The 14,583-nt window shown below is 47.2% G+C and overlaps 3 protein-coding genes across 3 annotated transcripts in view; 1 reads left to right on the forward strand and 2 right to left on the reverse strand.

The window, feature by feature from the left end:
- The window catches only part of LOC144482758 (uncharacterized), a 143,781-nt gene that overhangs the window by 96,753 nt on the left and 32,445 nt on the right, over positions 1-14,583 (reverse strand). The window lies entirely within an intron of this gene.
- The window catches only part of LOC144482704 (uncharacterized), a 34,750-nt gene continuing 28,324 nt past the window's right edge, over positions 8,158-14,583 (forward strand). Inside the window, exons 1-3 of the mRNA XM_078201545.1 lie at positions 8,158-8,753; positions 8,922-9,184; positions 10,009-10,012. Of these exons, the coding sequence (XP_078057671.1) occupies positions 8,346-8,753; positions 8,922-9,184; positions 10,009-10,012 (675 nt within the window). The 5' untranslated portion in view covers positions 8,158-8,345. The remainder of the gene's footprint in view (positions 8,754-8,921; positions 9,185-10,008; positions 10,013-14,583) is intronic.
- LOC144482694 (uncharacterized) lies at positions 13,398-14,574 on the reverse strand (the record flags this gene model as incomplete). The annotated part of the gene is made up of 1 exon (XM_078201535.1): positions 13,398-14,574. A coding segment is annotated over one exon (1,110 nt), but the record flags the coding sequence as incomplete, so codon positions are not given.

A 14,583-nucleotide genomic window follows, 5' to 3' on the forward strand; every position in this document is an offset into this window, starting at 1 on the left:
ACCCTTTTACTCTTAATATAGTGATAGAACCTCTTGGAATTTTCTTTAATCTTACCTGCCAGATCCATATCATACCCTCTTTTTGTCCTTCTCATTTCCCTCTTCAGTATTTTCTTACACTTTTTCTAGTCAGAGTGATTCACTTGTCCCCGATTGCCTAAACCCAATGTATGCTTCCTTCTTTTACCTGACCAGAGCCTCAATGTCCCTTGTCTGCCAGAGATCCCTAAATTTACCATTCTTTCCCTGCATCTTAACAGGAATATACTGCCCCTGGACTCTTGATATCACACTTTTAAAACCTCCCATTTGCCAGTCATTCCTTTCCCTTCAAACAAACTCACGTAATCGACATCTGCTAGATCCTGCCTAATGCCCACAAAAGTGGCCCTGCTCCAGTTTAGGCCCTTGACCTGTGGACCTGTCCTATTTTTTTCCAGAACTATTTTGAAACTATTGGTGCTCCCAATAGTGCTCCCTGACTGACACTTCAGTCACTTGCTCCACCTCATTTCTTAACTGTCTAATAGAAAGTGAGTCCAGGAATTGATGATGAAAAATAAGGAGCTGGGAGATGAATTGAACAAGTATTTTGCCTCGGTGTTCACAATAGAGGATACAGTTAAAACTCAGAAACAGCTGGAAATCAGAAAACAGAAGTGTGGGATGAACTCTGAAAAAGGACAATTCCCAGGGAAGTGGTCCTCAGCAAACTGTTGGAGCTGTGGGCTGATGAGTCCTCGGGTCCTGCTGGGCTTCATTCTCGGGTCTTGACAGAATGAGATAGCTGATGTGTTGTTCAATTTTCTATAATTCCTCATCGGGAATTGGATAAAGGGAAACCGGTGGATGCGTTGTACTTAGATTTCCAGAAGACATTTGATGAGGTGCCACATCAAAGGTTATTGCAGCAAATAAAATTCATGCTGCGGGGGGAACATATTGGCGTGGATAGAAGATTGGCTCACAGCAAACAGTGGGCAGAAATGGATCATTTTCTGGTTGAAGAGAGAGAGAAACCTGGGCCAACCTTTCCAGAGTCTGCAGCCTCCCTGGATTCACTTCCTTTGCCTTCAGTTGCTGCAAGTCCCCAATTTCCCCCAGAATGAGAAAAGAAATGGAAAGGGGGAGAAAAGAAAGTGTTTTACTCACAGATGTTGGAGAGGGGAGGAAGTTTGAGTCTGTCTGAAAATCAATCATCATTCACACAAAGCCCGCGCTCTGATTGGCTGGAAGACCAGAGTCCTCCCAGTCCTTCAACTCTTCCCATTGGTCAACACCTCAGCATGAAGATCAGAGGGTGGGTTCTCCCCCGCACATGTGCAGCTTCCCCTCTCCCCCGCACATTTGCAGTCCCAGGCCGGAGGCGATGGGGGGGGGGGGGGGCGGGGTGCGATCACCGAGCGGCTTCTCGCTCTGGCCGGAGCCGGCAGCCAGTTGTCTGGAAACCGTGGCTGGAAGAGGTGTAGGGGGAGGGGAACAATGGGTGGGGGGCGGGGCTCCTGGGTCCGCGCGCCGGGCCTGCGCAATGGAACCCGGAGACGTCACCCGGAGCAGAGAGATTTCTATTGGCTGATTCAGGCAGGGCTCTATCGTGACGTCACAATGCAGAAGTTGTCCAATGAGCTTCAGAGTGAAACTTCCTCCTCTGGGCAACATCTGGGGGGAAATCAATGTTTCCCCCTTTCCATTTCTTTCCTCATTCTGGGGGAAATTGGGGACTTGCAGCAACTGAAGGGAATGAAGTGAATTCGGTCTGTATATTCCACACATTTTTACTCCAGTAATGTAGACATTTATCTGTCTGGCAGCCTGCATGGAAATTTCCAGCTCTCTCTGTGTCCAGGACAGGAAGCAGTGAGCATGGATCTGTCAATCAGCCTCAATCAGCACCTTCAGGAGAACTGGGATGGTGAATATTAGATACAGCAGAGTGAGAATGGAGGGAGAGTGTGTGGGATGGAGATTTACAGCTTTGAGGAATGAGAGAGAAAAGAATGTTCCATAGAAATTAGAATTGTCTGTTCTGAATTTCTATCCTGTACTGACACTGATGACTTTTGTAAATTCCTTTTGCAGGATATCAGAAAATTTAAAGACGAATATGAAACCAAACTTCACATCAAAATCTAACATAGTCACTCAGTTCATTGGGACCTGAATATCATCGACCTTTGAATCTAGAATGGAAATGTTTCTCTGCTCTGTCTGCTTCAGGAGATTTTAAACATCAGTGTGACTGGAAAAGCACCGAGACACACGCACACACACTGAAACGTGCACACACCTGAGTGACTGTGGAAAGAACTTTAACCAGTTAAACAGCCTGAAAATACATTGCAGCAGAGAGACCGCACCCATGTTATGTTGTAACTGAACTGATTGTCAAGCCTGGAGAGTCGCAAGGACACCTGCACCATGGAGAAATTGTGTAAATGTGGGGACTGTGGGAAAGGATTCAGGTTCCCATCTGCACTGGAAACTCATCGGCGCAGTCACACTGGAGAGAGACCATTCACCTGCTGTGTGTGTGGGAAGGGATTCACTCAGTCATCCCATTTACAAACACACCAGGGAGTTCACACTGGGGAGAGACCGTTCACCTGCTCTGTGTGTGGGAAAGGATTCTCTTGGTGAAACAATCTGCTGACCCACCAGCGCATTCACACCGGGGAGAGGCCGTTCACCTGCTCTGTGTGTGGGAAAGAGTTCACTCGGTTGAACAATCTGTTGACACACCAATGGGTTCACACAGAGAGAGACCGTACACCTGCTCTGTGTGTGGGAAGGGATTCACTCAGTTGCCCAACCTGTTGAGCCACAAGGTCACTCACACCCAGGAGAGATCCTTTAAATGCTCTGACTGTGGGAGTGGCTTCAAAAGCTCTCGGGAACTGATGGTCCACCAACCCATTCACACTGACGAGAGACCGTTTAGCTGCTCTCACTGCTCAAAGAGGTTTAGGAGGTCATCCACATGGCGGAGACACCAGCGGGTTCACACCGGGGAGAGACGGTTCACCTGCTCTGTGTGTGGGAAGGGATTCAATCGGTCATCCAACCTGCAGAGACACCAACAAGTTCACAAGTGATTGCAGGGGTTGGATTCTTTCTCTCTCAATCTTTCTCTCTTTCTCTTCCCCCCCCCTGCTCTTTCCCACCCCCCCGCCCCCACTCTTCCCCCCCCTGCTCTTCCCCCCCCCCCCGCCCCCCTGCTCTTTCCCCCCACCTGCAGGGTGGATGAATCTCTGACTCCCTTCCCACACTGTGAGCAGGTGACTAGCCTCTCCTCAGTGTGAATTCGCTGGTGTCTCAGCAGATTCGATGAATGATTGGTTCCCTTCCCACAAGTGGAGCATATGAACGGTCTCTCCCCGGTGTGACTGCGTCGATGAGATTCCACCCCAGATGGGGCTCTGAACCCCTTCCCACAGTCTCCACATTTCCATGGTTTCTCCATGGTGTCGGAGTCCTTGTGTCTCTCCACAATCAGTGCACTGGAACACTCTGATACGGGTGTGAGAATCTCAGTGCTTTTCCAGTCAAAACCTCTCCTTCCAATATCCACTGAAAGCAGTTTACAAAAATCATCATTGTCAGCACATGATAGAAATTCAAAACAGACAATTGTAGTTTCGATGGAACATTCTTTAAATCTCCACCCACGCCCCTCACACATACACTCTCTCTCTCATTCCATTTAGCATTCTGCAGCATGGTGACACAGTGGTTAGCACTGCTGCCTCACAGTGCCAGGGACCCGGGTTCGATTTCCGGCTTGGGTCACTGTCTGTGTGGAGTTTGCACGTTCTCCCCGTGTCTGCATGAGTTTCCTCCCTCATTCTGAAAGACGTGCTGGTTCGGTGCATCGACCCGAACAGGTGCCGGAGTGTGACAACTAGGGGAATTTCACACTAACTTCATTGCAGTGTTAATATAAGCCTTACTTGTGACTATTAAATAAACCTTAAACTTTAATATACACTACCCAATTCTCCTGAAGGTGCTAATTAATGCTGATCGACACTCACCATTTCATGTTCCTGACAGATCGTAAGAAATAGTTAGAAATTCAGCCCACCAAGCTGTTCAATTGAATTCTTTTTATTCATTTATGGGACATGGGTTGCTGGCTGGCCAGCATTTATTACCCATCCCTCGTTGCCATTGGAGGGCAGTTGAGAGTCAACCACATTGTTGTGGCTTTGGAGTCACATGTTGGCCAGGCCAAGTGTGAGGTATTGCACTTTGGAAGGACAAACCAAGGTAGAACATACAAGGTAAATGGTCGGCACTGAAGAGTGCAGTAGAACAGAGGGATCTGGGAATACAGATACATAATTTCCTAAAAGTGGCGTCACAGGTAGATAGGGTCATAAAGAGTGCTTTTGGTACATTGGCCTTTATAAATCAAAGTATCGAGTATGAGAGTTGGAGTGTTATGGTGAGGTTGTATAAGACATTGGTGAGGCCGAATTTAGAGTATTGTGTGCAGTTTTGGTCACCTAATTACAGGAAGGATATTAATAAAGTTGAAAGAGTGCAGAGAAGGTTTACAAGGATGTTGCCGGGACTTGAGAAACTGAGTTACAGAGAAAAGTTGAATAGGTTAGGACTTTATTCCCTGGAGCGTAGAAGAATGAGAGGAGATTTGATAGAGGTGTATAAGATTTTGATGGGTATAGATAGAGTGAATGCAAGCAGGCTTTTTCCAGTGAGGCCAGGGGAGAAAAAAACCAGAGGGCATGGGTTAAGGGCGAAAGGAGAAAAGTTTAAAGGGAATATTAGGGGGGGGCTTCTTCACGCAGAGAGTGATGGGAGTCTGGAATGAGCTGCCGGATAAAGTGGTGAATGCTTTTAACATTTAAGAAAAACTTGGACGGGTTCATGGATGAGAGGGGTGTGGAGGGATATGGTCCAAGTGCAGGTCAGTGGGACGAGGCAAAAAAATGGTTCAGCACAGCCAAGAAGGGCCAAAAGGCCTGTTTCGGTGCTTTAATGTTCTATGGTTCTATGGTCTGAAAACATGTACCAAACGACTCAAGAACAACTTCTTCCGACTGTCATGTTTGAATGGTCCTATCATATATTAAGCTGATCCTTCTCTTCACCCTACCTGTACCCGCACCCTATCCTTTCCTTCTCCCCATGTACTCCATGAAAGGTATGCTTTGTCCTAACTGTATGCTAACTGTCCTGGCTGGAGACAATACACATCTCTTTAACCTGTGCTTAACCCTTTCTCCACTCACATTATCTGTACCTTTAAAGACTTGATTACCTGTAAAGACTCGCATTCCAACCATTATTTTGTAAATTGAGTTTGTGTCTTTATATGCCCTGTTTGTGAACAGAACTCCCACTTACGTGATGAAGGAGCAGTGCTCCAAAACCTAGTGGCTTGTGCTACCAAATAAACCTGTTGGACTTTAACCTGGTGTTGTGAGACTTCTTACTGTGTTTACCCCAGTCCAACACCGGCATCTCCACATTTTGGAAATATATCGCCGTTCCTTCGCAGTCGCTGGGTCAAAATGCTGGAATTTCCTCCCTACCAGCAGGGTGGATGTACCTGCACAACATGGACTGCAGGGGGTTCAGGTCCCATACATCACAAAGGTAGACACTCCTGCGCCCCCTACAAACATGGCGATCGCACCTGCACCCTGCTGCACATTGCCCCTCACAAAGATGCCGGCCGCACATGCGCACTGATAGACATTGCCACCGACAGATTGACGGCCGTCAGCCCAGGCCCAACACGACAAGTTGCGCCTCCAATTTGGTACCAACAGGGCGCCCGGAAAGTTTGAGTTTGGGTTTGAGTTTGAACAACATGTTTACGAAGCCTCTCCACCCACCCGCCACATTCACCTCTCTCTACGCGCCGCCCTTTACCTTGAACTGATCTCGGATTCGAGTTAAAACCGTCCGTCAGCCGCCATTAACCGCCCTGCGCATGCTTCAGACCCCTCCCCCTATTCACGCTGGTTGGAGGACCAACCGCTCCCGCTCGGTCCTCCAGCGCCGCCCCCTTTTTCTATTGGTCCGGAGCTGCCGTCAATCAGTCCTCGGGCATTGTGACGTTGAGCATGCGCAGTGCGGCTCATGTCCAGGGACAGGTCCTTGTTTGTCTGATCTTTAGGCGGGAAGGAGGCGGATAAGCGGAGGCAGCGTTAGGAGCAGTGGGTGGGAGGGGAGGCTCCACACACCCAGTGGAGGCTTCAACACCCCCAATAAGGAACTAGCGGCACCGCCTCAACACCCAACACAACGGCAGCTGCAGCGCTTTCTCCCGGGGCCAGGCCCCAGTGGACAAATGTGGCTTCAGGAAGGAAATGCAGCAATGGGTTTGATTTATTATTGTCACATGTATTGGGATACAGTGAAAAGTATTGTTTCTTGCGCGGTATACAAAGCATACTGTTCATAGAGTACATAGGGGAGTAGGAAAGGAGAGAGTGCAGAATATAGTGTTACAGTTACAGAAAGGGTGAAGAGAAAGATCAGCTTAATATGAGGTAGGTTCATTCAAAAGGAGGAAGCTTTGGAGAGGGTACAGAAAAGATTTACCAGGATGTTGCCTGGTATGGAGGGCATTAGCTATGAAGAGAGGTTGGAGAAACTTGGTTTGTTCTCACTGGAACAACGGAGGTTGAGGGGCGACCTGATAGAAGTCTACAAGATTATGAGGGGCATGGACAGAGTGGATCGTCAGAAGCTTTTTCCCAGGGTTGAAGAGTCAATTACTCGGGGCACAAGTTTAAGGTGTGAGGGGCAAGGTTTAAAGGAGATGTACGAGGCAAGTTTTTTATACAGAGAGTAGTGGGTGCCTGGAACTCGCTGCCAGGGAAGGTAGTGGAAGCAGATATGACAGTGACTTTTAAGAGGCATCTTGACAAATACACGAATAGGATGGGAATGGAGGGATATGGTTCCCGGAAGGGTAGGGGGTTTTAGTTCAGTCAGGCAGCATGGTCGGTGCAGGCTTGAAAGGTCGAAGGGCCTGTTCCTGTGCTGTAATTTTCTTTGTTCTTTGTTTGTAAAAGTCTGACAGCAGCAGGGAAGAAGCTGTTCTTGAGTCGGTTGGTTTGTGACCTCAGACTTTGTATCTTTTTCCCGACAGAAGAAGATAGAAAAGAGAATGTCCAGGATAAGTGGGGTCCTTGATTATGCTGGCTGCTTTTCTGAGGCAATAGGAAATGTAGACAGTGTCAATGGATAAGAGGCTGATTTGCGTGATGGACTGGGCTACATTCACACCCCTTGTCGTGTCCCTGTAAAAATTGGTGAGAGTCATAGTTGACATGTCGAATTTCCTTAGCCTCCTGAGAAAGTAGCGGCGTTGGTGGGCTTTCTTAACTAAAGCAGCAGTATAGAGGGACCAGGACAGGTTGTTGTGATCTGAGCACCTAGAAACTTGAGCTCTCAACCATTTCCACTTTGTCACCGTTGATGTAGACAGGGCATGTCTTCCACTACATTGCCTGAAATTTTGTATATATTCCAGTGATAGTTGGAAGAAGTCCATGCTGACTCTCTGTACATCAATCCACTCAGTCCCATTTCCCCTCCATAACTCTGTTCCTTTTTTAATTCCTTCACACCTATCTGATTTATTTTTCAAACCATTGATCATTTCTGATTCCATCATGCACAGAAGCAGTGAGGTCAGGTCGTGACCACTCGTGAATAAAATTGTTCCTCACATCTCCTTTCTAGTAATGTGGACATTGGCTAGCAGCCTGTATGAAGATTTTCAGGTCTCTTTGTACTGGACAGGAGCATGGGTCTGTCAATCAGCCTGAATCAGCACCTTCAGGAGAATTGGGAGGGTGTGTATTAGGTACAGCAGTATGACAATGGGGGGGGAGAGTGTGTGGGATGGAGATTCACAACTTTCGGGAATGAGAGAGCAAAGAATATTCCATGGAAACTAGAATTGTCTGTTTTGAATTTCAGTCCTATACTTACACTGATAACTTCTATAAACAGGATATTAGAAGGAGAGAATTTACAGACTGAAATCTCGCACCAAACGTCACAACAAGATGTTACAAAGTCACATTGTGGATTCATCAGGACCTGAATATAATTGCTGTTTGAATGTATGAGAAGAAATGTTTGTTCTGTCTGTGGGAAAAGATTTCAAACATCAGTGTGACTGGACAAGAATGGAGACCCCACACACCTGAGTGAGAGTGTTCCAGTGAACTGACTGTGGAAAGAGCTTCAACCAGTAACACAGCCTGAAAAACATCACCCCATTCACAGCGAGGAGAAACTGTACATGTGTTCTGTACTTGGATGTGGAATCAACTCATTATCAAAAGGACACTGGCACCATGGAGAGACCATGGAAGTGTGGGGACTGTGGGAAGGGATTCCAGTGCCCATCTGCACTGGACACACATCGACGAGTTCATACTGGGGAGAGGCCGTTCACCTGCTCCGTGTGTGGGAAGGGATTCAGTATATCAACCACCCTGCTGAGACACCAGCGAGTTCACTCTGGGGAGAGGCCGTTCACCTGCTCTGTGTGTGAGAAAGGATTCACTCAGTTATCCAGCCTGCTGACACACCAGCGAGTTCACACCGGGGAGAGGCCTTTCGCCTGCTCAGACTGTGGTAAAGGATTCAGTGATCGTTCCACCCTGTGGAGGCACCGGCGAGTTCACTCTGGAGAGAGGCCGTTCACCTGCTGTGTGTGTGGGAAGGGATTCAGCCATTCATCCACCCTGCAGACACACCGCGTCACCCACACGAATGAGAGACTGTTTAAATGCTCAGACTGTGGGCGCAGCTTCAAAAGCTCTCAGACCCTGATGGGCCACCAGCGCATTCACACTGAGGACAGACCGTTCAGCTGCTCTTACTGCGTGAAGAGATTTAGAACATCATCCCAACTGCTAATACACCAGCGAGTTCACACTGGGGAGACACCCTTCACCTGCTCTGTGTGCGGGAAGGGTTTCAGTCATTCATCCACCCTGTTGGCACACCAGCGAGTTCACACTGGGGAGAGGCCATTCACTTGCTCTGACTGTGGGAAGGGATTCACTCAGATCTCCAATCTGCTCACACACCAGCGAGTTCACACTGGGGAGAGGCCGTTCAGCTGCTCTGAGTGTGGGAATAGATTTAAACGGTCGTCTCACCTGCTAAGACACCAGCGAATTCACAAGTGATGACAGGGGTTGGATTCTGCTGTTCTTGCTGCTGTTAATCACATCCAGGACTGAACCATGTTCATTCTGACAGTTGGTGAAGTGGGAGGGTTGGAGGGTTTCTTTCTGCTGGACTGACCAACCTCACGGCTTTGCTGCAAGTGGGTCGATGCTGTTTGAATTTGAGAGTGCACATTTTACTGAGATGATCCACAAACACGAGGTTGATCTAAAATAAACACATTTGTCTCTGTTCCATTGAGTCTACAGCACAGGGCCAGGCCAGTCGGCTCAATTGGTCTGTGTCAGTATTTATGCTCCACATGAGCCTCCACCCACCCCTCTTCATCTCCCCCCATCAGCATATCCTTCTATTCCTCTCTCCCTCATGTACGTATCTAGCTTCCCCTTCAATGTATTCATGCTGTTCACCTCAACCACTCACTGGTCACGAGTTCCACATTCGCGTCATCTTCCTCATCTCTGGAACCATTCTGGTAAATCTCCTCTCGACTCTCTCAAGGACCCTCACATCCTTCCTAAAGTGTGGTGACCAGAACTGGGCTCAGTATTCTGTTGTGGCCTCACCAGAGCTTTAGAAACTATCAGAATAACTTCCCTGCTTTTGTTCTCAATTCCCCGATTTCTGAAACCCAAGATCCAAAATGCTCCAAACAAGAATATCAGACCTTTTTGCTTAACATAAAAAGCATTTTAACAACATTCTTAAAATGGCGAAATAAGATTTTGTCCAATGAAGGAACGAGTTGTTGGCACAGAAAGAAGCCATTTTGAACTTGCTCTCTCCAAAAGAGAATCCAGAATGTTTGATTCTGGGAAGTGGAGTTAAAAATGAAGCTGCAGCTACAACAGAGCAAGAAGAAGACATTTCAATGTGGAATTAACTGGAATTTTCTCTCTGGATTTAAACAATGGAGAAACTACAAATATGGAAGAAAATAAATTTCAAAAGGTGAACTCTGAACAGACTGTTTTCAGAATTGGAAATCCACAACTGAACAGCAATGAGGACTGTCCTCTTGCAGAAGAAACTATAATTAGTAAAAATTACTATAATTATTGTAAGAAGAAAACCGTCAGAAAAGACTGCAAGCAGTAATTTCCATCTTCAGTGGACTGAGATTCCTGGACATGGAACCCAGCAGTGTGCTGTTACCAAGCTGGACTTGTGACTGTGAAGTGGACAATGGGGGGATTATTATGTCTGTTGCAGGTTATAAGATAGATCAACATAGGAAAACAGTGGATTTAGGAACAGGAGGAGGCCATTTGGCCCTTCGAGCCTGCTCCACCATTCAATAAGATCATGGCTGTTGTTAAGATATACAGTATGTTTTACATTGTAATATTCTAATTGGGATATTATAGTGATACATTTTCATGTCTCCCAGGGAATATGTTGTGAAGATCTAGTTTAATAATTCATGTGTTTTAGAAATATTAATTTCAGATTTTTTTTTAAAATGAAACAACTGGAAAACCTGGATTGAGAATCTGATAAAAACACCCTGAGGGAATTTGCAGTCACAAGGTGTGGCCCATGTTGGTTTGAGAAGTCAAAGCTAGAAGGGTAAGAACAAGTGTAACACGGCAGCTGGGCTCTTTTAGCTGGAGACATTGGGTCTGACAATTTTTTTCCTGTCTTTGTTAGAGAGGGGAATTCTTCACGCAGACCTCAAGAAAAAAGGTTTGGTTCTGAAACTCAAAGTTAATTAATTTAAACATCTTTTGGACATCCCTACTGGTCTGTTACCATGGGGATAAGTGATTCAGGGTGGTCTTGGTTGGAATTCTGGGTGTTTTTCACAGAAAGCAGGCAGTCTGCAGTTAGCTTGGGAGCTGTGGGACCAGGAGCTGTGAACCAGCTGTGGGAGCGGGAGCTGTTAACCAGCTGTGGGACCAGGAGCTGTGAACCAGCTGTGGGAGCGGGAGCTGTGAGCCAGCTGTGGGAGCGGGAGATGTGAACCAGCTGTGGGACCGGGAGCTGTGAACCAGCTGTGGGAGCGGGAGCTGTGAACCAGCTGTGGGAGCGGGAGCTGTGAACCAGCTGTGGGAGCGGGAGCTGTGAACCAGCTGTGGGAGCGGGAGCTGTGAACCAGCTGTGGGAGCGGGAGCTGTGAACCAGCTGTGGGAGCGGGAGCTGTGAACCAGCTGTGGGAGCGGGAGCTGTGAACCAGCTGTGGGAGCGGGAGCTGTGAACCAGCTGTGGGACCGGGAGCTGTGAACCAGCTGTGGGACCGGGAGCTGCGAACCAGCTGTGGGACCGGGAGCTGCGAACCAGCTGTGGGACCGGGAGCTGCGAACCAGCTGTGGGACCAGGAGCTGTGAACCAGCTGTGGGACCGGGAGCCGAGGAGGTCATTAGGAATCATGGGTGTTCCCAATGTTTAAATCCCCCAGCAACAAGGCAGTGAAGCCCATGCTTGGATCGAGGAGTCCATGTTTTGAGTCAATTTTGAAATCACAAAGAAAAGTTGGAGAGTTGTTTAGCCGAAAGCTAATAGAAGGATCCTCATGAAATCTTGGAGCCTGGAGAATCGCTGGAATACTGAGGAGAATTAAAGTAAATTCTGGGAGCTTTGACATACCTTTGGGATTTGTCCCAGGAACAGAAGTGAATGCACATTCAAGATATTAAGTATAAGGGCACTCTTGTCAAGGAGTAAGGGTTTAAAAAGTACAAAAAAGGAAAAATGCTGCAAAACCTCAGCAGGTCTGGCAGCATCTGTAGAGAGTGAAAACGGAGTTCATGTTTTGAGTCAGAACTGAGTTTACAGAATAAATCTTTACAAAATATAATTCATCGAGCTGGTTTTTAATATTCTGTTTATATTCAGTGAAGTTTGATTTTGTTTAAAAACCTGGAATCTTGTGATGGGTGTTTGGATTTCTCACTGAACGTTAATGTTCTCGACCCGAATTATAACAACACACAATATTTCAAAACTATTTGAAAAATATAACCATGATGGTCTTTATTTTGTACATTATAAGACACCCCTCATCAAAGATCTACAATTTCTTAGCTCGAGCACTAGTGAAACAATAAATAAATAAAAATTGTACTAATTGTCATCCTTTCTGAATCAGGAGGACTATCCCCAGCACAGAGGGTCATTTGGAATTTTTCGCACAGACCAATTAACAGGGATTATACTCTCCAACCATCTCTGAAGTTAATTCTTTACATGAATCGTCCAGGCCAGTGCAGTTATCAACTTGCAGTTTGGCTGATCAGCTGAGATTTTCTGCAGCATTTCATCGATCACCGAGTGATTCCTTTCACAGAGTCCATCACTGAAAGGACTTTCAGCTGCCGTGTTCCTGACCAGAATGTTGATGTGTTCACACACGTCTCCAAACTCATCATTCAGAAACTGAGCTGGTGCCACAGCTCCAGCCCCAAGGGCCAAGGGAAGGTTCACTGTTGGGATGTGATGGCATCCTCCAATAATTTTTATACATTGTACACTTTGCACTGGTCTCTTGTATGAGTCTCAGATACTCTTCATCAACTGCTCCTGCATCTTGAAGCAGGACTTTTAATCTTTGGCAAGTAGTGTGAACAAATTGTCTGTGTAGTTTTAATATAATTTGCATCTTTCCCTCCTGATTTTTATCAAAGCTATCATTATTCCTTCTCAAACATTCAGATTGGAAACGTCAGGTATTTTTAAGCATTCTCTGTTACCACGTTCATAGAAATCATAGAAACCCTACAGTGCAGAAGGAGGCCATTCGGCCCATCGAGTCTGCACCGACTACAATCCCACCCAGGCCCTACCCCCACATATTTACCCACTAATCTACGCATCCCAGGATTCTAAGGGGCAATTTTTAACCTGGCCAATCAACCTAACCTGCACATCTTTGGATGTGGGAGGAAACCGGAGCACCCGGAGGAAACCCACGCAGTCACGAGGAGAATGTGCAAACTCCACACAGACAGTGACCCGAGCTGGGAATCGAACCCGGGACCTTGGAGCTGTGAAGCAGCAGTGCTAACCACTGTGCTACCGTGCCGCCCTGACCGCCTTATGGTGGAGGAGGAAACTGGTTACAATCTTTACTTGGTATAGATTTATTCACAGAGTGAAACATTACAGGTATATAACTCCTAATACCATTCCATGCTCTGTCAGTAAGTGTCTATATGTGCTCATGTAAACATCTCATCAATGTCCACTGCTTGTATATATTTAACCCCAAATTATACAATTAACACCCACAGTCAGAGTATTTAAAAGGTCTCTAATCGGTGTGACTGCCATAATGTCTCAGCAGGTTGGATGACTCAGTGAATCCTTTCCCACACTCAGAGCAGGTGAACAGCCTCTCTCCTCCGTGTGAACTTGCTTGTGTTTCCGCAGGCTGGAAGGATCAGCAAATCCCTTCCCACATTCAGAGCAGGTGAAAGGCTTCTCCCCAGTGTGAACTCGACGGTGTGCGCGCAGACTGGACGACTCAGTGAATCCCTTCCCACACACACAGCAGATGAATGGCCTCTCCCCGGTGTGAACTCGCCGGTGTTTCCAGAGGCTGGAGGAATCAGTGAATCCCTTCCCACACTCAGTGCAACTGAACGGTCTTTCTCCAGAGTGAATTCGCTGGTATGTCAGCAGACTAGTGGACCGAGTAAATCCCTTCCCACACACGGAGCAGGTGAATGACCTCTCCCCAGTGTGAACTGCCTGGTGGTTCTGCAGGGTAGATGATGCACTGAATCCCTTCCCACAAACAGTGCAGGTGAACGGCCTCTCCCCGGTGTGGACTCGTTGATGCATCAGCAGGTGGGATGACCGAGTGAATCCTTTCCCACAGATTGAGCAGGTGAATGGTCTCTCCCCAGTGTGAACTCGCTCGTGCTTCCGCAGGCTGGATGAATCACTGAATCTCTTCCCACACACAGAGCAGGAGAAAGGCCTCTCCCCGGTGTGAATTTGCTTGTGCTTCCGCAGGCTGGATAAATCGCTGAATCTCTTCTCACACACAGAGCAGGAGAATGGCCTCTCCCCAGTGTGAACCCGCTTGTGTGTCAGAAAGTTGGATGAATGAGTGAATCCCTTCCCACACTCGGAGCAGGTGAATGGCCTCTCTCCAGTGTGAATCCGCCAATGAATCTCTAGCACTGATAAGGATTTGAATCCCTTCCCACAGTCAGAACAGGAGAATGGCCTTTCCTCAGTGTGAACCCGTTTGTGTTTCAATAAGTTGGATGAATTACTGAATCCCCTCCCACATTTGAAACAGATGAATGGTTTCTCCCCTGTGTGACTGCGTTGATGAATCTCCAGCTCTGATGGGTATCTGAATTTCTTCCCACAGTCCCCACATTTCCACAGTTTCTCCATGACGCAGGTGTCCTTGTGTCTCTCCAGGTTCGATGATCAGTTGAA

This window comes from Mustelus asterias, unplaced genomic scaffold, assembly GCF_964213995.1.
Source record: "Mustelus asterias unplaced genomic scaffold, sMusAst1.hap1.1 HAP1_SCAFFOLD_42, whole genome shotgun sequence".
NCBI lineage: Eukaryota > Metazoa > Chordata > Chondrichthyes > Carcharhiniformes > Triakidae > Mustelus > Mustelus asterias.